The 26,982-nt window shown below is 60.1% G+C and overlaps 2 protein-coding genes across 11 annotated transcripts in view; one reads left to right on the top strand and one right to left on the bottom strand.

Annotated features, from left to right (window-relative positions):
* The first annotated feature begins 275 nt into the window (after positions 1-275).
* PCIF1 (phosphorylated CTD interacting factor 1) lies at positions 276-9,663 on the top strand. 5 transcript variants are annotated; one of them, XM_004698026.2, is made up of 17 exons: positions 276-376; positions 2,348-2,516; positions 3,742-3,884; positions 4,008-4,132; positions 5,025-5,162; positions 5,306-5,436; positions 5,521-5,675; positions 6,103-6,250; positions 6,337-6,420; positions 6,556-6,655; positions 7,098-7,260; positions 7,623-7,795; positions 7,940-8,026; positions 8,108-8,292; positions 8,679-8,772; positions 8,857-9,032; positions 9,145-9,663. In XM_004698026.2, the coding sequence occupies exons 3-17, from the start codon at positions 3,761-3,763 to the stop codon at positions 9,365-9,367; spliced, it is 2,106 nt and encodes a 701-aa protein (XP_004698083.1). In that variant the 5' UTR covers positions 276-376; positions 2,348-2,516; positions 3,742-3,760; the 3' UTR covers positions 9,368-9,663. The 5 variants fall into 5 exon arrangements, with proteins under 5 accessions (XP_004698083.1, XP_045151516.1, XP_045151518.1 ...); XM_045295581.1 differs by having other exon boundaries at positions 2,348-2,924; XM_045295583.1 differs by having other exon boundaries at positions 2,348-2,928.
* The window catches only part of ZNF335 (zinc finger protein 335), a 23,978-nt gene continuing 2,880 nt past the window's right edge, over positions 5,885-26,982 (bottom strand). For 4 of the 6 annotated variants that reach the window (XM_045295575.1, XM_045295574.1, XM_045295578.1 and 1 more), the window contains 25 exons: positions 26,457-26,534; positions 25,967-26,275; positions 25,753-25,875; positions 24,824-24,973; positions 21,278-21,536; positions 21,022-21,199; positions 19,827-19,939; positions 19,156-19,174; positions 18,929-19,045; positions 18,757-18,833; positions 18,515-18,675; positions 17,675-17,907; positions 16,774-16,867; positions 16,591-16,685; positions 13,843-14,102; positions 12,693-12,807; positions 12,286-12,612; positions 11,623-11,765; positions 11,405-11,547; positions 11,216-11,319; positions 11,066-11,146; positions 10,896-10,979; positions 10,748-10,813; positions 10,590-10,671; positions 5,885-10,490 (listed from right to left, as the gene is read on the bottom strand). In XM_045295575.1, coding sequence (XP_045151510.1) covers positions 10,366-10,490; positions 10,590-10,671; positions 10,748-10,813; positions 10,896-10,979; positions 11,066-11,146; positions 11,216-11,319; positions 11,405-11,547; positions 11,623-11,765; positions 12,286-12,612; positions 12,693-12,807; positions 13,843-14,102; positions 16,591-16,685; positions 16,774-16,867; positions 17,675-17,907; positions 18,515-18,675; positions 18,757-18,833; positions 18,929-19,045; positions 19,156-19,174; positions 19,827-19,939; positions 21,022-21,199; positions 21,278-21,536; positions 24,824-24,973; positions 25,753-25,875; positions 25,967-26,275; positions 26,457-26,534 — 3,536 coding nt within the window. In that variant the 3' untranslated portion in view covers positions 5,885-10,365. The remainder of the gene's footprint in view (positions 10,491-10,589; positions 10,672-10,747; positions 10,814-10,895; positions 10,980-11,065; positions 11,147-11,215; positions 11,320-11,404; positions 11,548-11,622; positions 11,766-12,285; positions 12,613-12,692; positions 12,808-13,842; positions 14,103-16,590; positions 16,686-16,773; positions 16,868-17,674; positions 17,908-18,514; positions 18,676-18,756; positions 18,834-18,928; positions 19,046-19,155; positions 19,175-19,826; positions 19,940-21,021; positions 21,200-21,277; positions 21,537-24,823; positions 24,974-25,752; positions 25,876-25,966; positions 26,276-26,456; positions 26,535-26,982) is intronic. The other 2 variants (XM_045295576.1, XM_045295577.1) reach the window with 2 other exon arrangements.

Raw genomic sequence — 26,982 nt, 5'->3', positions numbered from 1 at the left:
CTCCGCTCCCTCGCGTGTGCTGGCGGGGAAACTGAGGCAGGGGGTGGCGGTGTGTGCTCCCGCCTTTCTCAGCCCGTGGCAGGCGGAGCGGTTTCCCTCCTCCTCCGAGCCGCAGGGGGCGCAGAGAAGAATGGGAGAAAGGGGAGGGGGCGGGAAGCAAGTAGGGGCCGTGGAGCCGGCCGGGCCTGCCACACTCAAGATGGCGGCTCGGCCGAGGCGAGGCCCCTCAGAGGCGGTACCAGCGCATGCGCAGCGCGGAGTCCCGGGCCGGGACACAAAATGGCGGCGGCGGCACTGGGGAGGGCGAGGCGGAGGCGGCAAAACGGGCGGCCGAGCAGAACGTGTAGTCGCGTCCCCTCGAGTCCGCTCCGGGCAGGTAAGGGTCCCAGGAAGCCATGGTCCCGTCGCGAGCCGCGCCAGAGTCCGGGGGGTCCGGTGCCGGGAAGCGGCGGCCCCTCCGGCGCTTCCCGCTCGGGGCTGCCGCTTGCCCCGTCTCTGTTGCCGCCGCCATCTTAGGCCTGCGAGTAGGCGGCTGGGCCGGTGGCCACGGCTAGGAAGGTGGGCCTGGAGGGCAGGCGGAGCGGCCTCTAGGGCCCCTCCGCTGCTGCCGCCGCCACCGCCTTTGTGTTGGGCTCCGACTCCGAGTCGCCTGAGCCCGGGGGCGGGCGCGCGCGGCGGGGCGGGGGGCGGAGCCCGGGAGATGGGCCGGCGCGCGCGCCCCAGCAGCCCGCCCCCGGTAGCGCTTGGGGGGAGGGGGAGGGGCACGCCCGCCTCAGCTTGCCCCACCTTCTGGCGCGTGTCCTTGCGCCTGCGCACTTTGCGAGTCCTGCCACGCCTCCCGGCGGGGCTAGAGGGCTGTGATTGGTGGATTCCTCAGGCGCTCCCGCCCCATCATCCTCCAATCCCGGAACTGGACGCTCTTCCTTCTGGAGGGTTCTCCCGGTTGCGCAGATACAGTTATTTATCCTTAAGCTGCTCCGCGCCGTTCAGCCTGCGGTATGCGTGGGGGTAGGGAAGCCACAGGATGAATAAAAGCGTTCGTTGTCTTAGAAGTCGCTCTCTCTGAGTGTAGGAAAGGCTGCACTGCGCATAGAGACCAAGGAGGTGGAGTGATTGGTTTCTAAGCTGGAGAGCGGCCGCAGGGTCTGGAACTCGATTCGCCCCAGAGCTGGTACTTCAGCCTCAGACCTGCTTCACCTTAGCCACCTGGGGATTTGGGAAAGCAAATCCTAAATGCGTTTTTTTGTTGTTTGTTAAAGTTTTCAACCAATGTGAAGTGAAAAAAATGAAACATCCCATCGTCCAGCCCTACTCTAGGGCTGTGTGTGTTTTAAATACACGTTCCGCGTGCCTCCTCTCCGCCTTTCTTTCGCAAGATTGAGACGGAGGCGGCCGGGCAATTTAAGTCGCCAAGCGAGTGTGACCCGCTGCCCTCCGGAGGAGATGCTGCATTGTCCCCCTCCACCCCACCTCGTTTGGCCCCACCCTAAGCCTCTTCTCCATAGTGCCGCTTCCTGGGACATCTTATCACCGAAAATTTCTTGGGGAAGGGGCGGTAATACTTTTAAATAAAGATGATCAAGATGTATTTTATATTTGCATGTTTTTTGTTTGTACTTAAAGATACGATTTAATTACAGGGACCTTTCGTGGGGTTATGGCACTTTAGTTATGGGTAGCTTGGGACAGTGTCCCCAAACCTGCGATGTGTTTGGGTGTTTTCCCCTCTCAGGAGTACTTTAAGGAGCCCTGGTAGTGCTACAATTGCTCCCTGGTGATCTGCCCCCATGAAGGTGGCAGCCACGGGGGAACCCTCTGGGTCACTCGACATTGTCGCATGGGGTCTGTGCGTTTATGTCGACTGCACAGCACAGAACAACGGATCTTTGGTTGGCTGAACTGGGTATAAAAATTTGAGCACACCTAGTGCATCATGGGAGGAGCCCTGGTGGCAGGGTTGTTCCTTGGGCTGCTGTTCTGTGGGGAGGAAGGCTTTCTACTCCCTCTGAAGAGGGATGGAGTAATTCTGCCCTGTCCTGTAGCATGACACTGAGTCAGAATGGACTGATGGCAGTGAGTGCACAATGAAAATGCGGGGCTGTTTGTTAGGAAACAAAGAGCTTTTAAAGATGGCTCCAACAGAGCATCCCATCCAGGGCAGGCTTCTAAGGCTTGCAGGCCCTGTGAGGCTACCCATCCCTGGGAGTCCTTGTTGGGTGGACAGCTTGAAAGGTGCCCTTGTGATACATCCTGGGGGCTCCCAACTTGGGCCCTTGCACCTCTTGCTGTTATCCAGCCCTGTGCCATTTCACATGTCTGTAACTCTCTCCTTCTATTTGCTCTCCAGCTGCTGACACAAGGAGTCCACAAGGCCCCTGTCCAGCCCTCTGCTGACCAGCCCAGTCACCTGTGCTGAGCCTTCCTGCAGGCTTCCTTCTGCCTCTGGGATCCCAGGACGGGGATCCAATCGGCAAGAGAAGAAAACCCTCTCATGCTAGCATTGCAGACCCCAGAGGGTGAGAGAGAGAGAGAGGGGCCTCGTTCAGCCTTGAAACCCATGGGCTCAGCCTCCAAGGCACCGGGATTCCCTTCCCAGAGACCAAGGCGCTCACGGCCTTTCTCCCCTTGGTGATTCCAGAGCTTTCCGTCTCCACGGCCCCTGTGCTGCAGACACGTCCCGTTGCCACCGTCGTTTTTGTCTGCCAGACTGTACCGACAAAAGTAGCCATTCATGTTCCCCTTTCCAAATTAAGAACTGACAGCTATATCTGAGTGTAAATAAAGTCACTGTCCCAACGCTTCCTATGATGTCATCAACAGCCGAGCAGAACTGACCAGCGAGTGATAACGTGACCTCACTGAGTTGATAAAAGTTTCAGCAAGCAAAGATATTTGATGTTTAAACTTGCCTTCGTAGTCTTTTTGTGGGTAAATGTTTGGTTTCTTTTGGGCATTGTGACACACCGAGAACAGCTTTAGTGGCACCAGCCCCACCTCGTCCGGCTCCCTCAGAGCAGGGACACACTTGGGCACTGACGCAACCCGGGGTGTGCCGTGGGTGGGGGTGGTGGGGAATGCAGACCCCAAGGAGACCTTGCTGGGGATGCAGATAAATTTCCCCCAGGGATTATGAAGGATCCCACTGGGTGTACACACCCTCATGTACAGCGGGTGCCCAGCAATGGAGAACGGGCCCCACTCGTGCATCACTCTGTTCCGTGGTTCCACTTGGTGGCAGGGAAGGGGCAGAGTGACCATTCCCTCTGGGAGGAATCCTATCTCAAGGCCGGCCTTCTCCTGTCCTGCTTGCCACTCCACATGCTTTGGAAAGATTTGCAAAGGTAAACGGAGCTCCAGTTGGACCCGGTACCTGGTGTGCTGGAGAGCTGCTGCATCCAGCCTACCCTTGGGATTCCTGACCCTCTGTTGGGAACAAGCCCAGTTGGTAGACCAGACCATCAGGGCTAAGAGGCCCTCAAGAAGGGCCCTGACCACCCAGCACAGGAGTCAATAAAGGCTTCCTGGAAGAGCAGGGGACCAACCCAGCAAAGAACTGGACTCTTCTAAGGATGAGGGCCCTCTGCCCTCAGCTGTGGCACTAATGCTGGCATCTCCAGCCAGGATTGGGAGTCTCCCCGAGGGTGGTCACTGGGGTCCCCAGTGGATTGTGATCAGCTGGTGGGAACACAGCTGGTCCCCTCCATGGCTGGCCCTGACCACCTTTGGTCCTCTGTGCGGCAGGTCCCGTGTGGGTGCTGAGATGGCCAATGAGAATCACGGCAGCCCTCGGGAGGAGGCGTCCTTGCTGAGTCACTCCCCGAGCACCTCCAATCAGAGCCAGCCCTGTTCTCCAAAGCCCGTTCGTCTGGCGCAGGACCTCCCAGGTACTGGATGGGGGCAAGGGGGTTGTGGGGGCAGGGGCACCTGGGAGCAGCCCCAAGCCTGGTGGGGGGCAAGGGGGTGGTGGGGGCAGGGGCACCTGGGAGCAGCCCTGCGCTTGTTTGCAGAAGAGCTGGTGCACGCTGGCTGGGAGAAGTGCTGGAGCAGGAGGGAGAACCGGCCCTACTATTTCAACCGCTTCACCAACCAGTCCCTGTGGGAGATGCCCGTGCTGGGCCAGCATGACGTGATCGTGAGTGCCAACCTGGGGCGGGTTTCTGTGCGGCTACCCCCGATGGACCCTGAGTGGCCATTAGGCCCCAGTCCCTGTCCTTACACCCTAATGGGAAACTGACCAGTCAGTGGATGGGTGTGGTTAACAATGGTGCAAGGGCACTGTGCTGGTGCCAGTCACGGTCCTGCCTGAGTTAGCTGTGTTCTGTGGACTGGACGGCCTGGGCACCTGTCCAGTGGCCATAGGAACATCATCAAGGCCCTTGCACCACAGGGTGGGTATGAGGTCTCTTTGAACAGGCTGGCTTGGGCTAGAAACGCTGCCAGGAGAGTTAGTGGTAGGCAGGCTAGCAAGGTAAAGGTGTGAGGGGGCAGGAAGGAGGGCCTACCCTCTGGCTTCAGGGTCCTTGGCTGGGGCCAGTGTTCTTCACTGGACAGTCAACCCAAGTGGAGAAATGGAGGCAAGAAACTAACTGACCCAGGGTCTCACAGACCTTGCACCTTGCTGGGCCTTCAGGGCCAAGTGTGGACACAAGCTCTGGAGAACTGCCCATCTGGAGGGTCTTGTGCTCTGACCATCAGGTTTTGCTTGAATTCTTGTTCTGGTCCTTAAGGGAACGGGCTTCACACAGCAAGCCCCGAGCCGGCTCTCTGTGCGGCCACTCAGTCACCGCAGGGCTCACTGAACGCCCCTCGGAGAGGGGGCTGGGTTCAGCGAGCCCTTTTGGGAGGCGAGGGGAGAGGCTGGACAGCAGCTTGACTGACAGAGTGGTCACAGCCAGTGAGGAGTGGTGTCCAGGTCCCCCGCTCCATGTCGTGCCTACCCCTCCACCAAGCAGGGGCAGGGGCGAGGGGAGCAGGAGTCCGAGGAACTGGCCCCCGTTGCAACTCTGCTGGTCTCCCTCCACTAGTCGGACCCTTTGGGGCTGAATGCAACCCCATTACCCCAAGACACGAGCTTGGTGGAAACCCCCCCGGCTGAGAACAAGCCCCGAAAGCGGCAGCTCTCCGACGAGCAGCCCCGCGGCAATGGCGTGAAGAAGCCCAAGGTGAGTGGCTGCCTCCCAGCACCAGGCGATGGGCATCAGCTCAGGCAGGCAGCAGCTTGCTGCTCAGGCGGGGGGCCCAGTGCCCGAGTGCTGGAGCTGCTGCCCACCTGCCCAACCCAACACCACTGGGGTTCTCTCTCCAGATCGAAATCCCCGTGACACCCACGGGCCCATCAGTGCCCAGCTCCCCCAGTGTTCCAGGAACTCCAACACTGAAGATTTGGGGGGCATCTCCTGAAGACAAACAGCAGGCAGCCCTCCTGCGGCCCACCGAGTGAGGCTTGGGGCCCCATCCATCACGGGTGGTGGTGGGCTGGGCGCACCCCCTTTTCCTCATTGCATCTGTCTGTGTCCCAAGGGTGTACTGGGACCTGGACATCCAAACCAATGCCGTCATCAAGCACCGGGGGCCCTCGGAGGTGCTGCCCCCTCACCCCGAGGTGGAGCTGCTCCGCTCCCAGCTCATCCTGAAGCTCCGGCAGCACTACCGGGAGCTGTGCCAGCAGAGAGAGGGTGAGCAAGAGGGCACCAGCCCCCAGGCCTGGTGGCACTAACCCCAGGCTCCGCACCCATCTCCTCACCTGTGAAGCATGGGGGTGTGGGGAGCAACAGCTGCACCAGCCAGCAGGGATGTCTCCACCAGGCCAGGTTGGGTGCTCCCATCAGTCTGCAGGCTTCCAACTCCCGGAGTGGTTGCAGGGAGCACGCGGAGGGACACCAGCTCGGTCATCAGCAGTCTTTATTGGTTAGAATCAATCAACAGGCCTGCTACCATGGTGGGACTGTAAGACCCTGCCGCACCCCTTTGAACCGTGTGCAACTTCATGAGCACACTTTGAAACCAGTGACTGAGTCTGCCTAAGACAGACTTCTGCAGGCCGAGGGCCCCCGCGCGCCAGGCCAGGTGCCACTCCTCAACCAGGCAGTCTCCGTCTCGCAGGCATTGAACCTCCGCGGGAATCCTTCAACCGCTGGCTGCTGGAGCGCAAGGTGGTGGACAAAGGCTCGGACCCCCTGCTGCCCAGCGACTGCGAGCCGCTTGTGTCGCCATCCATGTTTCGAGAAATCATGAATGACATTCCCATCAGGTACAGCCCTAGGCTGGGGAGGGCCTCCACCACCTGGCTTCCAGGCCAGCCCCTTCTGGGCCTTAAGGTCGACACCCTGCCTCCAGGCTATCCCGGATCAAGTTTCGGGAGGAAGCCAAGCGCCTGCTCTTCAAATATGCAGAGGCCGCCCGGAGGCTCATTGAGTCCAGGTTTGGCCCTCTGCCCCAAGCGAGATGGGCCTGTGATGGGGGTGGGGGAGTTGGAGGCCACCTGTCCCGCTCCCAAGGTGGAGTCAAATAAGGGTGGCCACCACCAACAGCAGCCTTTCTTCCTCTCCCTCCCAGGAGTGCATCCCCTGACAGCAGGAAGGTGGTCAAGTGGAACGTGGAGGACACCTTCAGCTGGCTGCGGAAGGACCACTCGGCCTCCAAGGAGGACTACATGGTGAGGGGTCCAGCAAGATGGTGTTCGCTTCCAGGCTGCTAGGCACCGTGCATTTGACCCTCAGAGGGCCAGCAGTCGCAGGGACTCTTAGCCACTCACCAAGCTCATGCACCATTCTTCAAAGCTACACACACCCAGGTCACTCCCAAGCTGCAGTGAGCAAGGACGCCTGGTCGCCATGCTGCCCTCAGCACTTGGGGCTGTGCTGCCCACTCTGTTTTCCAAAGTTGCACATGGGGCTGGGGCCAGGGCCAGGTGAAGGGGTGAGCAGACAGTCACTCTGCCCTGTGACAAATCCCTGTCCCCGACAATAGAGGGACAAAGCTTAAACAAGCCCAGGGCTCTGTCCAAGGAACACTGCTGGTGAGCAGCAGAGCCTGCCTCTCTGCCAAAGGATCCAGCAGAGGCCCTCGGTGCCCCCTGACCAACAGCTTTCCCCCAGGACCGTCTGGAACACCTGCGGAGGCAGTGCGGCCCCCATGTCTTGGCTGCGGCCAAGGACTCCGTGGAGGGCATCTGCAGTAAGATCTACCACATCTCCCTGGAGTACGTCAGGCGGATCCGTGAGAAGCACCTTGCTATCCTCAAGGAGAACAGCATCTCGGGTAGGGCCCGGCCTCGGCCCCGGGAAGGCACAGTGAAGCTGGGCCTTGGGCAGGTGTGGGGAGCCCACTCCCCCGACCCAGCACCAGGAGAAGGGCTTTGGCAGGGGGAGATGTAATATGCCCGAGGAAGAGTGTGGCCCCCATGTTCTTGGGGCACACCCACCAGGCGGTGGGACCCCTAAGCCCCAGCCACTGGGTGCCTGGATGGCACAGTGGGTCCTACCTGGCACTTGGTAGGCAGATGGACGGACGCCCCACTGAGGGCCTGGGTGTTTCTCTGACCTTTTGCTCGCTCTCCTTGCTGGGCCACAGCCTCGGGCGGGGAGGACCAGCTCTCTCCTCACTGCTGTCTCTGCCTACAGAGGTGGTGGAGGCCCCCGAGGTGGAGCCCCGCTTAGTGTACTGCTACCCGGTACGGCTGGCCGTGTCTGCGCCCCCCCTGCCCAACGTGGAGATGCACATGGAGAGCCACATGGTCTGCCTGCGGTACAAGGGCGAGATGGTCAAAGTCAGCCGCAACTACTTCAGCAAGCTGGTAAGTGTCAAGTCCCCACCCATGGGAGAAGCACTCTTAATGGATGGACAAGTGGGGGACCCCAGGTTCTGCCTACATCTCAGCAAGAGACTAGTACTGGAGAGCGGGGGGCCACTGGCAACACCCCCTCCCCCCTGTCCCCAGTGGCTCCTGTATCGCTATAGCTGCATCGATGACTCTGCCTTTGAGAGGTTCCTGCCCCGAGTCTGGTGTCTCCTCCGCCGGTACCAGGTATGGGCCTGGTCAGTGGGCCCTGGAGGGGAAGGGAGGTGGAGAGAGCTGGGTGCTCGCTGACTGAACTTCCCCCGGCAGATGATGTTTGGCGTGGGGCTTTACGAGGGGACAGGCCTGCAGGGTGCACTGCCCGTGCAAGTCTTCGAGGCCCTCCACCGGCTCTTTGGCGTCAGCTTTGAGTGCTTCGCTTCACCCCTCAACTGCTACTTCCGCCAGTACTGCTCTGCCTTCCTGGACACAGATGGCTACTTCGGCTCCCGAGGGTAGGTCTGGGGGGCGGAGCCCCCGTCGGCCAGCAGTATAGTATAGTGCTCTAAGGCTGCAGAGGCAGCCCAGTCTAGCCTGGGTAGTCTCTGCTCTAGCATGTACTGCTGAAGCCCCGCCCCGGAAGCCCACCCTGGTGTCTGTGCCTCTTGGGGAATTCGCTCCGTGTGCACTAGGGGCGCCCCGGTTCGAGGGGAGCACAGATGTGAGGGGAGGGCACAGGCTCGGGGGCCGGGAGTCCATGAGGCAGAGCTGGGTTTCCTCTCAGCCTCCTCGAGCTAGCGCACTGTCCCTGAGCTGTCTCACCCACTGGGGGGAGACCACCCTGCCTCATCCCCGCTACCTCAGCAGTTTTGTGAGGGGCTGGCTGCTCTCCTGTCCCCAGGCCCTGCCTGGACTTCTCCCCACTGAGTGGCTCCTTTGAGGCCAACCCGCCCTTCTGTGAGGAGCTCATGGATGCCACAGTTTCTCATTTTGAGGTGAGTGATGCTGCTGCTGCCAGGGAGCTGGCCGGGTTGCCAGCTGTGCCAAGAGCAGCCCCGACGCCCACCCTGCCCCCACAGAAACTGCTGGAGAGCTCCCCGGAGCCCCTGTCCTTCATCGTGTACATCCCCGAGTGGCGGGAACCCCCGACACCGGCGCTCACCCGCATGGAGCAGAGTCGCTTCAAGCGCCACCAGCTGGTCCTGCCTGCTTTCGAGCATGAGTACCGCAGTGGCTCCCAGCACGTCTGCAAGAAGTGGGTGCCCAGGGGAGGCCTCTGGAGGGTGGGGCCTGGAGCTTGGGGCTGGCCCCGAGCAGAGGGTGGACGGCCTGGGGCCGGCCCTAAGCGCTGTCCCTCATCGTCACAGGGAGGAGATGCATTACAAGTCCGTCTACAACACGGTGGTGCTCTTCCTGCAGAACGAGCCTGGCTTTGCCAAGTGGGGGCCAACGCCCGAACGGCTCCAGGAGCTGAGTGCTGCGTACCGGCAGACCAGCCGTGGCCACGGCTCCAGCTCGTCAGCATCGTCCTCGGATGACAGGGACTCGAGCCGAGAGCAGGGCCCCAGCCGAGAGGCTCACCCCACTTAGCACACTGTGCAGGGAGGTGGGCCCAGGGCCTGACGGACTGCTGGGACTCGGGCTCCTAGGGGCTAAGCAGACCCCAGGACCCTCCCCCTGGGAGGCAGCAGGTCAGACTGCCAACGAACGTCATAGGAAGAGATGGCTCTGCCAGGGCTCCCCTCCCTGCCCCGTCCCCCAATGCCACACCTTGAACTCACTCCAAGATCCTGTAAATAGGTCCATGCCTCCCATCCCGCCCCCAACCTTCCCACGGCTGACACCTTGTTCATTTGTAAAATGAAATACAGAAACCCTCCCAAGAACTCGTGAGGGTCTTGAGGGCAGAGAAGGCTGAGGAATGGGGACCAGCCCGTCAACAAACAGGCTCACCTTCTCCGGGCCCTGGCCCTTCACCACTCTGATGCCTGCCTGTCACTCGCAGTCCCCACTGCACTGATCCCTTTATCACCCACCTCCCAGCCTCATACCCCACCTGGGCCTGCACCCACCCCTGCATGAAGGGCTGGAGGCCATGGCCAGCCCACAATTCAACGCCCTGCAGCTGCTCCACAACACGCTTGCAGCACAGCCAGCATATGGACTCTGCCCTGGCTGGCAGGCAGACCTCTACTCACAGTGGCAGGGAAGCCACAGAGGGCACACACCGGCTACTTGGGCAGTTCCCAGGCTCCACCTTCCACCACTTCCCAGGGCCTGCCTGGGCTCCGGGCTATAGCAAGTGGACAAAGCAACCCGGCCAGGGCTGAACTCTGGTCCCTTTTATTGAGACTGAGGGCCAAAGGGTGCATCCAAATGAAAATAAAAGTTCTCTCCAAGCCTGCCCGCAGGCTACCACCCACCCCCACCCCCAGCAAGTCCCGCTTGGGGCCTTTGGCCACCCTCACCCCCTGTAGCACAGGTCTGGCTTCTGAGTGACAGGACGCTGATGGCCCAGCACCTGATGTCCTGGAGGCCCCTGCACACACTAGGGCTGGCCATGTAGCTGGTTGGTGCTGGGTTCTGGGTCATTCGTCTGCCAGCGTAATGACGTCATACTCGATGCCCTGGTGCTGTAGCTGCTGGATGTGCTCTGGGGCTGCCTCCGAGCTCAGCAGGCCCTGGGCTTGGGCCATGGCGGCATCGGCCACGGCTGCCAAGGTGGTGGTGGTTGGGGGTGGGGGTGGGGGTGTAATATGTGAGCTTGAGCCTAGGAGCTGGCCCCGCAGCACCCACTCAATCTCACCCATACCTGTGACGGCCGAGTGTGCTGCAGCCTCCAGCTGAGCCTGGGTGACAAGCTGCTGGCCCGGGGAAAGGGGCACATACTGGATCTGCAGGGAGTAGGGATGAGACAGCTCAGCAGGCCGGTTCCAGGCCTTGGCCCCCTCCAGGTCCCACGAGTCCTACCTGGGACTCCTGAAGGAGCGGAGTGCCCTGCTCATACTGGATGTGTGTAATCTGGCCATCCTGTAACTGGAGAGGAACCCGCTGGTGATGCTGGGAGGGGGCCCTGCAGCACCCCTCCGGCTCCACCCTGACCCCACGCCTGCCTCACCTGTATGTGGTGGCCCTCAGGGACCACAACATACTCCTGGGGGAGCAGGTGCTGGACTCCGTCCTGGGAGATGATGTACTGTACCTGAGGGGCGTGGCGAGGCCAGAGGGTCAGGCTGTGTCAGTGTGGGGTGGGGGGCAGGGGCAGCATGGGGCTGAGCAGCTGCTTACTTGGTTGTCGGAGGTCACGAGGTGCTGCACCGTCTGGCCATCTGCAGTTGTGATCTCCTGGATGTAGGTGGCCTCCTCCTGCTGGAGACAAGCGGACTATAGCTCTGCCCTGCCTCTCGGCCCATGCCCGGCCCCGCCCCGGCCTCTCACCTGGTTGCTCACAGTCTGTTCCTGGGCCACAATGATGTGCTCTGGGGCCAGTGCCTGCTGCAGCCGCTCTGGGCCCAAGACCCCATGAGTGGACTGGAGGGCCGCTAGGTGGAGAGAGAGATGCTTACCCAGGGCCCGGGAAGTGTGAGGGCCACCCCTGCAGACCCTGTGGCCCTGCAGGCAGCTCACTGTGCAAGGAGGCCAGCGTCTCGTCGTCGCTGTTGATGATGATGGTCTGGTTGGGTGTCTGCACTGGAGGCGGCCCCAGCCTCTTCCCTTCAGGATTGTGCAGCCGCTGGATGTGGAACTTGAGGTGCCCGTTGCGGTTGAAGCTAGGGGCGGGCAGGAGAGGCTCAGCACCCGCTCAGCCCCAGGGCCCTGCCACCCCACCCTGGGTGCCGCCTCACCGCTGCCCGCAGAGGTGGCACTCAAAAGGCTTCTCGTTGGTGTGGGTCAGCATGTGCCGCCGCAAGTCCTTCTTGTTCTTGGAGGCGAAGCTGCACTGGTTGCACTGGTGGGGGCGCAGGCTTGAGTGCTGCACCATGTGGGCCTGCGGGCAGCAGAGGCAGCCTTGGCTCCCACTGCCTGTGCCCACTCGGTCCACCCAACGACCCTGTCCCTGCTCATGCCCTATTGCGAGGGCTGGGTGGGAGGACCACCACAGGCCTGACACCTGGGAGGCCATGGGCCGAGGCAAGCCCATCCCTCACTTATCTTCTCTGCGTTGGCTCCCATCACTGCCCTTGAACGTGCACCCTTGCCCACAGAGCTCCAGATACATGTCCCTCAGCATGCTGCCATCCACCTCTGTGCCTTCAGTCGGCTGGCCAAGCTCCACCTCAGCCCTGCGCGAGCCCCTCCACCCCAAGACTCTTCTCCATTTGTGCACTTTGTCCTCATGGGAGACACAGTCTGGCATTCGCCCTGTTCTATCTGGTCTGTCTACGTACGGGACAGGGAGCAAGTGCCCTCAAGCCGGGATCTCGTGACAGCCTGGCTGGAGGGTGTGCACAATAAAGGTTTGCTACACAGTTAAGTGGCCTGTGAGTGACAGCTGGGGGATCACCTACCCGAACTTCGGGCCACTGGCAGGCACTGAAGGGGCAGTAGCGGCACTTGAAGGCCCTGAGCCCGACGTGGGCCCGCTTGTGACTCTCCATCTCCGCTCGGCCAGTGAAGGCCTCGGCGCAGATCTTGCAGGAAAACTTCTTCCACGGCACAGCCGTGGTGGGCGGCGGGGAGGCAGAGGCCTGCAGGCCCCCACCTTGGTGGGTCTTGGCTGGGGATGGGGACTCAAGGCCATCTCTGGGCAATCCCCCACACTGCAGCAGGGGCCACTTGGTGCCTGAGGCCAGGGTTTCAGGGCTTGGGAAGGAGATGGAGCCGTCGGCAGTCAGCTGTTGAGACAAGGGGAGGGTGAGGGACTGGGCCAGGGTGAAGGTGGGGCAGGAGCCGGCCCCTCCGGTTAAGGTCTTACTTCAATTTGGTGCAGCTGGGAGCCATCGGCCGCCATGATGTAGTGGGTGCCAGCTTCTTTCAGGGCCTCCTCACTCACCACCACAGCCTGGGCGGCCTCCCCGGAGGGCTCCTCACTGTGGGCAGGACAGCAACGGTAGGCTTTGGGTAGAGGATGGAGGCCCACAGGGGTCTCCTGCCCCCTGATCTATCATCACCCAAGGGTGAGTGCCAACGTAGAGGGCCCAGGAGTTGGAAGGACCTGCCTGGGGTCCTGGCTCCGCCTGTTGCTGACCCTGCACTGTCAACGGTCATCAGTGCCCAGCATACGTTGCTGTTGGGGCCACTAAGACCATTTTAACTCATAGCAACCATGGGACACCAAAGGACAGCTGCTCTACTGGGTCTCCTGATGGGCGAGCTTTACAGAAGCAAGCTTCCAGGTCTTGCTCCCCAGAGGATGGTGGGTATGAACCTCTCCATCCACAGCTGATTAGTGTCCTGCAAGGGCCCCCTGCCCAATACACAGTTCTGCTCAAAAGGGGGAAATTCCACCTTTCAGGGGGCGTGGTGGGAGGTGAAGCCAAGAGCCCTGGGGCCTGTCCAAGAGGAACAGGTGGCAGGGGGGTGGGAGTGGATGGGAGGGGTGGAGGTTGGGGGGTCTAAGCAGGTGAAGAGGAGAGGCCCAGTGCTGAGGGGCTGGCCCTGGGCACAGCAGGGATCCCAACTGCCAGCCCAGCTACAGCACCGGGGCTCGGGCCCTCCCACGGACAGCTTGAGCTCGTCAACACGCAGGCCTTTCTGCCTCAAAGGTGCGTGGCCTGGAAGGAGTCAGGTGTGGGGACAGGATGGGGACACTGGGGAGAAGGCTCTGCCCGTGCACACGGCAGCCATTGCCAGGACCCCCAGCCACCAGCAGCGGATGGGCACAAGGGTTCCAAGTCTGGGCCATCTCAGAGTGACAGAGGAGCACTTCTCCGAGCCCGCGCCTCGCGGACCCGCCCCTGTGAGGTGAGGGCAGGAAAGGGGCTCCTGACACGGGGTGCAGGCGGCCCCAACAACACTCAGTTGCTTCCTAATTCTCAGGGACCTGCCTCCTGTCACCTGGGCTTGGCCCTCATGGGACCCTCCTCCCCAATCTAGAGGTGGTGCTTGCAGGCTACAGATCTTACCTGTAAGGTGTGCCCGGAGCTGACGTCCCCTCCTCCATGGGGGGTGCTGTGATGACACTGTAGCCAGCCCCGCCAAATGGCCCTGGCGCCAGGGTGATCTGCTGTAGGTCAGGGGGGCCTAGCTGGCTCTCGGCTGACACACTGCTTGCTGGCTCTGCCATGTGCAGGGTCACCACTTGTGGAGTGGCCCCCTCTGGGGAGGGCTGCCCACCAGAGGGCGCAAGCTCTGCATCCACATCCCCAGACTTCACCACAGCCACCTGCAAAGGCACCAGTAGGAACAGGGAGGAAAAAAGGAAAAAAAAGGCATCAGCAAGTAGAGCCGGAGGTGGAGCCACAACCAGCTCCGTGCCCCAGCCAGAGCCCCAGCGCTCTCCAGCCTTACCCACACCTGGAAGGAGACCCAGCAAGCACAGGATGGAGTGCTTTTGTCCCAGGGCGCAGGTGCCATGTCTGGGGACATGTGGTTACACTTCAGGTGGTGCTCGGGTGCTGCCGGCATCTAGTGTCCAGAGGCCACCGAGATGCCAAACTCACTGCTACTGAGTCAATGCGAACTCAGTGATCCCAGGGGGTGGAGGAGACTAACTCTTTACAGGGGTAGAGAGTCTCATCTTTCTCCCTGGGAGTGACTAGTGGGTTTGAACTGTTGACCTTGCACTATACCATCAGCGTTCAACCTCAGAGGCCACAGAGATGGCTAAATATCCTACAATGCAGGGCAGCCCCCTCCTCAAAGGAAGAGTTATTTGGCTCCACATGTTAGTAGTGCTAAAGTTCGGAGACCCTGCGGTAGCCCCTACCTCATTCAGAACACAAAAATGAACCCCAAGGGAACAACAGCCTACATGTCAGAGCAAGACCAGGAAGGCTCCTAGAAGGAAATAGGAAGATACAGTGAACCCTCGCCACTTCGCGCTTCGACTTCCGCAGCTTCACTCTATCACGGTTTTTGTGTAACAGCACCCACTGCCTACACCCGCTCCTTCAGAGGAAAAAGATGGCGACCCACCTATAGAGTACATCCCTTAAGTCATTTCATAGGCTATTGATTACAGTATTTGTAAGAACTATGTATAATACTGTATGTGAAATATGTAATACTGTAAACTAGATGCCATAAATAATATAATAAATAATAAATGATAATAGTAACGTCCAAAATGTTTTACTGTATTTTCCCTTTTTCGTTTAATAAATTGGGTAATACGAGTGTAATGGTGACTAAAGGGTGTTTTTTCACGTCCTCTATGCTCTAACTACGAAAATATTTGATTTACAAATAAGGAATCCCACTTCGCGGAATTTCATTTATCACGGTAGGGTCTAGAACCGATTAACCGCGATAAACGAGGGTTCACTGTAAACCTTTAGGATTTTGTACTTGGCAAGAGTGTCTCAGCATGATACCAGTAGCCCTGAGCAAGAACATGAGGACCAGTCCACGCGGACGCCATCGAAGGCTAAGCGCGCGAGAATCGACCCCTGGAGAAGGGCCGTCCTCGAGGACAGTGGGCATAGTGGGTCCCTCACGTACAAAGGGCTCTCGCGTGGCGACAATAAGAGCAACAGAAAACCAGATACAAGACACAGACAATTCAGAGAAGAAGCAGACCTCCGATGACACAGAAGGGCGTGCTTCCAGAAACTAAGACCATGCAGGGGTTTCCGGCAGATGGGTGGCTTAAAAGAGATGGGAACCCAACTTCTGACCAGAGGCATGCACACCTGCCCTGGCAAACGGGCTCTCCTTTAAGGGCTGCAGACCCTCTGAGCCATCGCTCCTGCTTCCAGGGGGCTTTCCTTCCTATCAACAACCAGGATTTAAACACTTGGAAATAGACCGGGCCCTGATGCACAGCTTGAGCTAGTGATAAACTAGACACAACTAACCCTCCCGGCGAACATCTCCGTGCAGACGCTGCAGAGTGCCCCAGGGTGCTGGAGGGGCTGTGTAAATCAGGGCCCACTGAGCACGAGCGGCTGCTCACAGCTGTCTTAGTCTAAGTGGGGGCACTGCTCTGGAGTCAAGCCAGTGAGCCTGCAGGGTCCGGGGCGAAATGTCAGCCTCCCGCCACCTGGACCCAGCATTCCTGGTCTGTCATCGTTTCTAAATAAGCTGCTGTCCCACCATCAGACAGAGGGGCAGCTTGTAGCGGTACACCTGCACAGCGGATCAAGTCACAGCACAGCCCCAAAGATTCTAGGAGGTTGAAACCTAACCTAGGCTTCAGGGGGGACTGCAGCCCTCCGGAGGGGCTGAAGGCAGTGGGCCGTGTGGCATGGCTGGTTTTCTGAAGAAGAATGAGGTCAGACCCTCCCTCTCTGTACACACCAAGGAGCAGTTCCGGGTGGAGGGAAGAGTACAGTGAGAAGTGTGAAGCCCACTGAAGAACACAGGGTGGGTGGCGGGAGGCAGGGGCAGTGTGAGACGACTGCCTGGAGCAGCGGCCCTGACCCCGCGGAGCGCCTGCTGGCCTCCCAAAGAGCATGTCCTGAGCAAGGCCTGAGCACCAAGGGCCTGGGCTCCTCAGGCAGTGCGAGTCCCTGAGACCGAAAGCTAGCTCATGCTCTGGGGAGGTCCAGGCGCAAGATGGCCCTGAGCTAGGAAGAGCACCCAGCCCAGGGAGTAGGAACACTTGACTGGGCACCCTAGTCCACCTGTCCCTCCCCTGCACCCCAGTAGGTGTCTCCCCACTAATTGAGCCTTGGGTAGGGCTGGCTATGGCGGCGGGGCCTGGCCCTCACCTGTAGGGCAGTGCCCCCCAGTTCCCGCTGGGCGCTCATGTTCAGCAGCAGATCCAAGGCCGTCTGCGTGGCCATCGCCGCGGACACCTCAGCTCCTGGGGGCAAGGGAGGGCGGGGCTTTAGGAAGGGCCAGACAACTGTCCCCTCCCCTCTTCAGCCCTCAGCCCCTTCCTCCGCACTCACCTTGCTGGTAGATGATGGTGGCGCCGCTCAGGGTGTCAGGGCAGAGCAGTGAGGGCGTATCCGATGATTGGAAGGCTGTTGCTTCCGGGAGGTTCTGTGGGGTGAGGAGAAAGTGACTGAGGTGTGTCACTGATGCAGGCCCCCCTGTGTGTCGGCCACCTTACATCTGGAGACTTATTTCGTCATCACCACCTGCCATGCTATTTACCAGGCTCAGGGAGCTGCAGGGACCTGCCCAGGGCCCGCAGCTGGGAAGAGGCAGGGCTGGGACTCCGACCCAAGACTGTCCGGCTCCAGCGCCTGTGTTCTCCCACCGCTCCAAGGCAGTACCAGAGTGCATGGGGGGCCGGGCCCCACCTTTGCTGTCTCCCTGGGGTTGGGGTGTCTGCCCCGTTTTTCAAGGAGCCAAAAGACCCGATTACAAGACCACATGGCCCAGCGCCGCCCTCCCCGTAGTTAGGTAGAGCTAGGAGCTTTGGGCAGAGTTCAGGAGGAAGCGGCTTGGGGTCATCATTACGACCTATTCAGCCGACCATGAGGCCCACACCTTGCCCTTAGACAGGCTGAGCGAAGCAGAGAGGGAGCTTGGGGCCTGCTCTGACTGACTGGAGATCTTGGTGCTCTTTTATCGGAGGGAAAACAAGCTGCCACCTTAACACGCCACTGGTATTTTCTGGTCTCTTCCTAAAACCAGAAAGGCAGCCCCGACCCTATGCTCGCGTGGGCTCCCTTCCCCGGGGCCCAGCTGATGTGTCCCACAGCCAGAGAAGCAGGACTGCTTTGCAACCTGCAGGCACAGGAGCTGCTGCAGGCTGGCATGGTGCTGGACGGCACGTAGTCCCCAGGCCCAGACCCCGAGCCCCTTCTTTCTGTAAATAGCTGCCTCCTCAGCCCAGCTTACCTCGGAGCTTCCCGAGGGGGCGGACGGCAGCACGGGGGGTGAGGCGTGCTGCTGCTTCAGCTCCTGGATCTGCTGCAGAGAGAAGAAGGGACGGCGGCGGGAGGGGGGGTCCTCGGGGTGCCGCAGCCCCCACTCCTCGAAGCTGTTGGCGTGGCGGCAGCGCACATGCAGGCGCAGGTTCTTCTTGTGCCGAGTGCTGAAGTGGCAGTACTCACAGGCGAAGGGCTTGGCGCCTGTGGGCACACGTGGGGGATGCTGGCACCCGCCCCGCCAGGACTGGCCCAGCCCCACTCCCCAGAATGCCACCCGGACCTCAAGGCCCCGGCTGCCCGGTTCACTCCCACCACTGCGGTGCAAGGTGCCAGTGAGCCCACGTGTCTGGGAACTCATGCCTGCCTGCAACTGCTCGTCTCCAAGGCCATGGGACACAATGCCCCCGCCCAGCATGCTGTGCTTGGCAGGAGTCGGCCACTGCCTGCTGGGCTCCCTTTCCCAATCTCCCCGGGTGCCTGCCACGGGGACAGTGCCAACAAAGAGGAAAAACTCCCGTCAGTGGCCAAGCACAGGGCACTACGTGTGCCAAGGACAGCACTCCACTGCAGACCTCGACCCCAGAGCCGTCTCTGGCCATGCCCATGAGAGATGGAATGAGCTTTCCTAACCATTTGCTTCTGACCTGTCGTCCCTGCTTTCACAGCTAAGGAAACTTGAGGTTCAGAGAAAGCAAGGGCCTGGTCTAGTCACCCAGCGTCTGTGGTCAAGCTGAAGCTCTTGGCTGGCTGCTCAGGAGGAAGAGAGCCTCTGATCTAGGGGCGGAGCTGGCAGGGCATGGCCGCCCACCTGTGTGCTTGATGGCCACGTGGGATAGCAGGAAGTCCTCCCGGTAGGTGCGGTAGCAGCAGAAGCTGCATTTGAAGGGCTTGTCGCTGACGTGGGACAGCTGGTGGTTCAGCAGTGCCTTCTTGTCGTCACACAGGAACTCACAGAACTCGCACTTGAACCTGGAGGCGGTTGGGGGCGCGAAGCTCAGCACTAGGGGCGAGATGGGGCACTCTGATCCTGGGGGCTCCCGAGGGACGTACCTGAGGTTGTCTACAGCCTGGATGTGTGTGAGCAGGTGCATCTTGAAGGTGTAGCGCTTCTTAAAGGACTTCCCGCACTGGAAGGGTTGGGGGTGGGGGTGGAGTTTTAGGTACGGTGGGCTTCCTCAAGGAGGTCCCTGGGGTCCGAACCCTGCCCTCAGCTCCCACCCACCTTGTCACACATGTGGGGCTTCTCGGTGCTATGTGTCTTCATGTGCTGCGTGAGCCTTTTCTGCACGGGGTAGACTCGACCACACACGGGGCACGGGAAAGAGCTCAGCTTCGGGGTCTGAGAAGGGACCAGAGGGGGCCAGAGAGAGTGAGACCACACCTCCTTCTCTGGTCCCCACCACCCACCCATCTGCCCGCAACCCTTCCCAGGCAGGGGCCCCAACTCACCGGATCTGGCTTCTTCTTCCTGGGGGAGAGTAACATAGGAGTTAGACTCCAACTCCTCACGCCCACGCCTCAGCCCCTCAAAACAGCCCGCCCTAGCTGCAGCTGGGTATCCCTACTGCTCACCAAAGCCCCTTTCCTGCTGGGGTCCCTCTGAGGTACGCAGGAAATGCCCATTGCACCAGCCCCAACCCTCTCTCTGAGTCAGAAATCCTGCAGGAAAGGGCTGTGGAACCAGGTTCAACCTGGCTGCCGGGCTCTTATTGGGGGCCCCCAATCCACCTGTGCCTACCTTTCCCCACAAGGTGCAAGCTAACCCCTCCCTGAAGCTGTAATGGTAATGTGTGTGACCCAGAGCTAGGTCCCAAAGGAAGCCTGAAGCTGCCCCGCCCCACGTGTTTGCTCTCAGCACCACGCACTCCGGAGCGTGGGCTTGCTCAGTTCACACAGGGAGCCCCTTCAGACATGTGACTGTCTCCATGTCACAGGAGGGCAGCAGACAAGAGCCCGGGCTGGACACCTTGTGCCCCTAGCCTGGCCTTTCTGAGCCAAGGGATCCGGGATGGGCTGCTCTGCTGATTGGCATCTACAAGGTGCTTTGGGTAGGGCTGGCCCAGAGCTGGCAGCAGTGGCCCCTAGACCTCCACTTCCCCACCCTGCCTACCCCCACTGACCGGTCCCGGCTGTGCACGGCTGCATGCCGGATGACATCCTTCCTGTAGACGCTGGCGTAGCTGCACTCATCACACTTGTAGGGTTTACTGCCCACGTGGTTGAACATGTGCTCCTGAGGGAGGGAGGGAAGGAGGGAGGGTGGGAGGACAACACAGCGGGACTCAGCCTCCCTGCAGCCCTACCTGTGTGGACCCTGCCCTGATCCCTGGGGTTGCTGTGCTAACAGCTCAGAACCAAGAAGGGCCAGAGAACAGACCCTCTGCCACCAGGGCCAGAAGATGAGCTGGCCTACCCCATGCCAGACGGGGAAGAAAGGGAGGCTCAGGGTGAAGTGGCATGCCAGGTCCCACAGTGAGTGACCAGGTGGGTGTCCGAGCTTGGGGCCGAGCCTCTCAGGTCACAAGGCCCTAGCCTATAAGGGAGACTGCTAGACCAGGAGAGCAAACTGGTGGTCAATGGAGCTTGTAGGCGCCACTGAACTGTGTGCCACGAGGCTCCAGAGGCTGGATTCTGGGGAAGATCGCCAGGCCTTTCTTCTGTGGCATCTGGGTGGCCACTAACCCCCAACCTTTCAGTTCACTGTTGACCCTACCCAGGGCTCCTGCAGAAGGCTAAGGAGGAGGAGGAGCAGCCAGCTCATTGGTCCCATAGCTCCCCCAGCAGTCAATGGGGCATCTGAGCCTCAGGGCTCCACCATGCTGCCAAGAGGGTGACGCGAGAGCATGTGTGCAGGGCCTGGGGTCAGCAAGCAAGGGACAAGACCGGCCCAGGCTACTCTAGGTCCCCACAGGACCTTTGGACTCATGAGACATAGGCCCTGTCTGGAAACAGGTGGCCTGGTAGCATAGTGGGTTACACCTTGGGCTGCTAACCACAAGGTCAGCAGTTCAAATACCCCAGCCCTTACTCAGGAGAACGATGAGGCTCTGTGCACCTCTAAAGAGTTACAGCCTGGGAAACCAGGCAGTTCTACCCCGTACTACAAGGTCAAGTTTGGTTCTCTTGGGACACGTTACTGCCACCTGCTGGAGAACTCAGCCAACTGGTGGTCACGAAGGGCAGGTCCACCATATGAAAGGCAGGACCACTGGCCATGTGCCCTGCAGAGCTCCCTTGGCGGCCCTCCCCAGGCAACAGTGACCAGGATGCCCAAGAGGCCCCACCAACCGCCCCCACCCAGGCCTCTGGCCCCACCTTGAGCGAGGACCAGCGGCGGGAGCGGTAGCTGCACTGCAGGCACTTGAAGAGCTGGGGGTCGCCGGCCACGTGGGAGCTGACGTGGAAGCGCAGATCCTCATGGGACAGGAAGCGGGAGCCGCAGATGCGGCACAGGAAGGGTCTCAGCAGGGGTTTAGGTGACTTGTAGTAGTACCTGCACCAGGAGGGGAGGCAGGGCTGGGCTGGGCACCTGCCCCCAGGAAGTCCCCAACCCATAGCTGCTTCCACCTACTTTCGGTATTTCTTGCCAAGGAAGCGCCGGGAGGGCCGGCCCCGGCGGCGGGGTGGGGGGTCCGGTGGGTCCTGGCCGGAGGGAGCAGCATTCTCGGCATCCGACTGGCTGATGGCGGGCTCCTTGGGTGCCCTCCTGGTCCTGCCCAGGGCTGCCTGCCGTCCTGGGCGGGAGGAGCTGGGGACTTCGGGGTCCTGGTGCTGACACTCCGCGGGATTCTGGCCACTCTGGGAGCTCACCAGAGGCTCTCCTTCCACATCTGCCAGAGACACACTGGTGAGCAGCTGCCACAGCCATGGCAGCGTCACAGGGTGCTGACTGCATCACGCAGACGGGGCCTACCTCCTGGACCTTGGCTGAATGCCCCGCCCCCGCCCCGAGCCACAGTACGGGGCCAGGCCTCCTGTCGAGAATTCGTCATCTGTCCTGGGGGCCGGTTCGGCCACACTACTGACCTCACCGAACCATGGTCGGCCTGGGAGGCCACAGAACTTTCCAGGGGGTGTTTCTAGTTCGTAGCCAGAGGGCAGGTGAGGTGTCAACGTATCAAGTTGGAATCGTATGCTGTGCCGTGGAGTTGGTTGGGCGTCATGGCCGGTGCGTTAGAACAGCACTGCTCCACTGGGCATGCTTGCCTGCCACTGTGACAGCAGTCGACGGCCAGGCTTTTCTTCCGCCTCACTCCCGGGTAGGTTTGGGCTACCAGCTGTTAGGTGTGTGGTTAGATGCAAAGTGAGCTGTGCTAAACAGCGACCTCCCAGAGGATCAGGCGTTGCTGGTGCTGTTACCTGCTGTCAAGTTGGCCCGCCTCCCAGCAGCCCCACCAACCACAGAACGGAACCTGCTGGCCCCGCATGCACGGCCGTGGGTGAGATGCTTGCGATTGGCAGGGGAATCTCGGAATGCTTTTCAGTACGTTTCCAGGTCTTTCTTCATCGTCCATCTTTGTCTGGAAAGTCCACTACAGCAGTAAGCAAGCCATGCCTCCCAAGAGAGGAGTGGAGGCTGAGCATGAGGCTGTCTGTGGTTAGATGTCTGTGGTGGTTTACCACGCTAACTAGGCCAACAGGAACATGTAGGCGGAGTTTAAGCAGGTTGCAGCAGGAGGGCAACGAGATAAATGGCTCTGCCAGGCCTGCCCCATCTCTCTTGCTCCCTGGTGATCAGACCAGCGTGCTGCTGCGTTAGCTAGTTCTGTCTCAACCTGCGTGCCACACTTCCTGTGAGCCAAGCCAACCCATGGATCGTGTTGCGAGAGCCTGAGGCTCCTTCAGGACCGGCTTTGCGACGCTGCTGGTCTATGTACATTGCTTGAGCTTGCGGCTAGTGGCCCTGTCAGTGTGCTTGAGCTCCAGATCCCAGCAGGCCTGCCTCGCTAAGCTTCCGAGCCACTGATGCTGCTGACCCACCCTGCCGTCGGCTGTTCTAGTCCTCCTCGCTGGGTGAACTTCTCCTCATATATCTTTATGAGATCAGCGTCCCGGTCTGGGTTCTCTGGAGAACCCTGCCTGACACAGTGCTGTCAGAGACTGTGTACTACAGAACCAAACACGTCTTGTCCTGTGCATCCTCACCGTTGCCCTTATGTCTGAGTCCTCAGAATCGAACCCGAGGCTCCTCATTGGCCAGGGTTGCCCCAGGGGGTGAAGGCAGGTGCAGGGGTACCAAGTTCCCCTGGTTTGGGACTGCTCTGCAGGTCCTCCCAGCCCCAGAGCTCCCTGGAGGATCAACTGGAAACTCCTCAGCCTCTGAGCAACCTGCCTCAGCAGACAGACAGATGGTGGCCGTTGTCCATGAGGGGAGCGGGCAAGGAGTCAAACCCAGGTTTCCTCTCAGACAGGGAGGGCCCTACCCGTAACCTGCCAATGCTCCCCTTACGGTGGTAAGCTCCAAAGGGTGCACATGGTGTTAGTCACCGGGCTTGGTCATCCACATGTGCTCAGTGGTGACAACTGCCGGACTTCGGGTCTGTAAGCTTGCCCATACAGATCTTTTGTCAGGCACTGTCAGGCGGGCCCAGGGCGACCGCACGTACCACAGCACACCACGCTGCCTGGTCCTGTGCCAGCCCGGCCCCCCCCCCCTAGTTAAGAGCCCACTGCTACAGCCACTGTGTCCAGCTCACCAGAGATCTTATACAGGCACTGTCGGGCAGGCCCAGGGCGACCGCACGTACCACAGCACACCACGCTGCCTGGTCCTGTGCCAGCCCGGCCCCCCCCCCCTCGTTAAGAGCCCACTGCTACAGCCACTGTGTCCAGCTCACCAGAGATCTTATACAACCTCAGAAACAGCACGCAAAAATAATAAAAAATTAAAAAAAGACTTAAGAATAAAAATGATCCCCTCCAAGTGGCCTCCAGGGAGACGGCTCCCAGTCGCTGTCTTTTAAACGCATTTTCACCAGAGCCCTTGAATTCTTCCTGTGCACTGCTTTTCAGAAGGCAAGATCTTGCTGAGCAGGTCTCTCTGGCTGCAAAGGCTCTTGTTTCTTGGCTCATCTGTGAATGCTTTGCTTCTGCCGTCCTTTTTGGAAGACGGTTTTTGCTGGATAGGATATTCCGGATGGACACTCTTCTCGTCGGCCCTCTGAATGTGCTCCCCAGGGTCTCCTGCTGACCATGGTTCCGTTGAGCAGCTAGTGCTTAGTGTGGCTAACAGTCTCTTATTCACGACGGGTCTGTTTTCTTCTGAGGCTTTCAAAAGCCCTTGGCTTCTCAGCTTTTCTGCAGAGCGTACTGAGGTGGAGCTTGTGGGTGCGCACACAGGCCTTTCGATCAAATGGACGGCACCTGGGCCAGGACGTCTTCAAACATCCTTCCTGCCGCCTGTCTATCTCTCCTCACCGCTAGGACTCCCATACTGCCACGCCTGCGTCGGCACAGCTCTCGGCCCCTGCTCTGGCTTCTTCATTGGTGTTCACCCTGTTCCTCTGCCTGGCTTCTCTCTGGACCTGTGTTCAAGGCTGCTGACACCATCCTCTGTAACCTAAAACTGGCCACTGCGTTAACTGTTCACTCACTCTAGCATGTGACTCCAAAATGTGCACTGAGTTTTGTTTCAATCGAATCTTCCTCTACTTGAGATATCGACTCTCCTAGCTTCCTTTTCTTCTTTGACCATGCTGACAAAGCCGTTTTCGACAGGTCAATTAGACTCCTCCGGACCTCCTGGGACAGTGCACAGCCCACAGTGTTTTCTAGGCACGATCCTTAGGGGAGCAGGTGGCCAGGCCTGTCTCCCTCAGAACTGTACCAGATGCAATTAAATCTCCAAACAAAACGGAACCGTTGATGTCACCTCCAGTAATTAGAGGGGATGGGAGCTGCCAGAGGCAAAGCAGCTTACCACTAGAGGGCCTCACCATGAAGCTGAGGCCACGCCTCTCAAGGCAGCTTGCTCAGGCCTTTCCCCTCCAAGAGGGCACTCTGGTTTGACCGGCAGCTGTACCACACATTCACTGGGCAATAGACATACGTGGGGGACAAGCCCACCCCTGCGGCTTCCCCACCCCCATCCCAGGCCTCGCCTCTGACCAAGTCTCACCGTCTGGGAAGTCTGAGGTCTCTAAGCGAGGCAGCTTCCGGGGCCGGCCAGGTTTCCTTCGAGGTCTTGGGGTGCTAGGGGCCGGGCGCTGGGGCCGCAGCTGCCGACCGCCTCGGGGCTCATCCTCAGCTGGATTGTAGTCACTGTCCTCTGGGGAGGTTGCCAAGAAGAGGTGGCATCAGGAGCTTTCAGCCCTGGCCCCTCCGACCAGCTCCCTCCCTATAGGGCTCCTAGTCTTCCTTCAGCCCAGCTGTGACGCCTCCTCCAGGAGGCCCTCTGGGCTGATTGCGAGTCTGCAGCCCTTCTCTGCAGTGTTCCTGGCACCTGCTGCTTGCTCACAGTGCCCTGACGAGCATTTTAAAAAGCCTCCCGCTTCCTCAAGCCACTACTGGACGACGGCCGTCACAAACAGTCACGTCTGTGAACTCTGTGACCATGCCGCCACTGGCCTCTGGAGTACTGGGCACTTGGCATGTGCCTTCAGCGCCACACATGCGGATTTTACAGACTTAGTGTAACAACAAAATGTTTTTGTTTCTTTGACCATTTGCTTTCACGATGGCACATGAAAATTGCATTTTTGATCCAGTGGCCAACTGAAATACATGATTAGAATCAAGCTCATCTCTTTTTACGCTGGGGAACACCGCGAGAGCTAGAGAGGCACATGTCCACTGGACGGTTTTTACGCTGGGGAACACCGCGAGAGCTAGAGAGGCACATGTCCACTGGACGGATGAGGGGCTTTCTCAGTGCACGGCCTGCCCAACCGCAGAGGTACTGGTCCCAGAGCACGGGCTCCTGTCTTACATGGAGGCCACCTGCAGCTGCATCTGTGCCAATGGCCCTCCTGGCCAGCCAGCTGCAAGTGAGTATTTGGGGACAGGGACAAAGGTGGGGTGGCAGGCCTGGGGAGTCCTGGTGCCTACCCTCTAGATCATCAATGGCCCCAGCGTCAACGATGTCATCCTCCTCCTCCTCTTCAGGCCCCTCCTGCTCCTGAGCCTTGGCTGAGGCACCCCACTTCCGCACACGGGCTTTCTTACTGACTGCTGTTGCAAAGGCGAGAGAGCCTGCCCTATAACCTCTGCAGCTCCCCTCCACCCCAGCCCCACCCCCATGCAGGAGTGGCTATGGACGCACCTGGCCGGAAGTGGCGCTCCCACATGTGGCGCAGCAGCGTGGTCTTGGTGCTACTCCGGTACCGGCACACCTTGCACTTGAACTGCTGCACCACCACCACCTCCATCATGGCCTCCAGGCTCTGCAGGTCTGGCTCCTCCGTGCCAGGGCCCGCCAGCGGCTGCACACCTGGGGAGCTGGGCCCATCCTGTGCCACCTCTGGTGGTTCCAGGCACGTGGAGGTGGACGTGGGACCGTCAGCCAGCGCCTCGATGGCTGCCAGGCTGTGGGCCAGGGTGGAACTGGACATTGGTGATGCCAGGGGAGCTCCTGCGGGTAGGGGAGGAGAGCAGCAGGGAGGGAAGAGGATGGCAGGGTTGGCCACAAACAGGCCCAGAGATCATCCTGGAACCTGGCCCCCCACCATACTACCTGCCAGTGGGGAAACTGAAGTGCAGAGCAGTAGAGAACATGCCAAAATCATATAGCGAGCTGGTGCCCAGGGTCTTACCATCGTCTGGGCCCTGCAGGATGAGGAAGCGTGTGGTCTCGGCCCCACCATCCTCAGCGCTGGTCACAGTGATGCAGCCTAGGAGAGAGGGAGGACCCCAGTTGCAGCGTCCCCACCCCCAGTCCCATTACCCCTCAGCCTGGGGGCTGGTAGGAGGCTTGGGGGTGGGGGTGGGGGGTGGCACACTAGTCTAGGAACCTGTCTGAGCTCATGGTCCAACACCATGCCTTGCTGGCTGGAAACAGTAAGCTATTTTAAGTCCTTGGTGCCTCAGCATTCTCACTGGACAAGGGACTAACAGCCTGTACCCTGTGGGGTTACTGGAAGGATGTGATGAGCTCCTGGGGTCGAGTGTGCAGGACAGGGGGGCTAGTCTTGTTTGGGGGATTTACTGAGAGCTTCCTATGAGCCAGCCACCGGGCCGAGAACTTCCTTCACTGCCCGTCTCAGCAAACCCACTGCCAATCGTGGCACCACCCTCATTTCACTCATGCAGAGGTCGAAGGCTATGTGTCTGAGGTACGAG

The sequence above is a fragment of the Echinops telfairi genome, unplaced genomic scaffold, assembly GCF_000313985.2.
Source record: "Echinops telfairi isolate 266 unplaced genomic scaffold, ASM31398v2 ScPeMD7_5592;HRSCAF=6446, whole genome shotgun sequence".
In the NCBI taxonomy this organism is placed as follows: Eukaryota; Metazoa; Chordata; class Mammalia; order Afrosoricida; family Tenrecidae; genus Echinops; species Echinops telfairi.
The sequence above is the reverse complement of the archived record's forward strand: the minus strand, read 5'-3'. Positions and strand labels throughout refer to the sequence as shown.

Bases quoted from the DNA above. Each gene is read 5' to 3' on its own strand.
- PCIF1 (XM_045295580.1), top strand. From the start codon at position 3,130: ATGAAGGATCCCACTGGGTGTACACACCCTCATGTACAGCGGGTGCCC. The intron at 4,133-5,024 runs GTGAGTGCCAAC...TCCCTCCACTAG, and splicing joins TGGGCCAGCATGACGTGATC to TCGGACCCTTTGGGGCTGAA. The intron at 8,027-8,107 runs GTATGGGCCTGG...TTCCCCCGGCAG, and splicing joins GTCTCCTCCGCCGGTACCAG to ATGATGTTTGGCGTGGGGCT.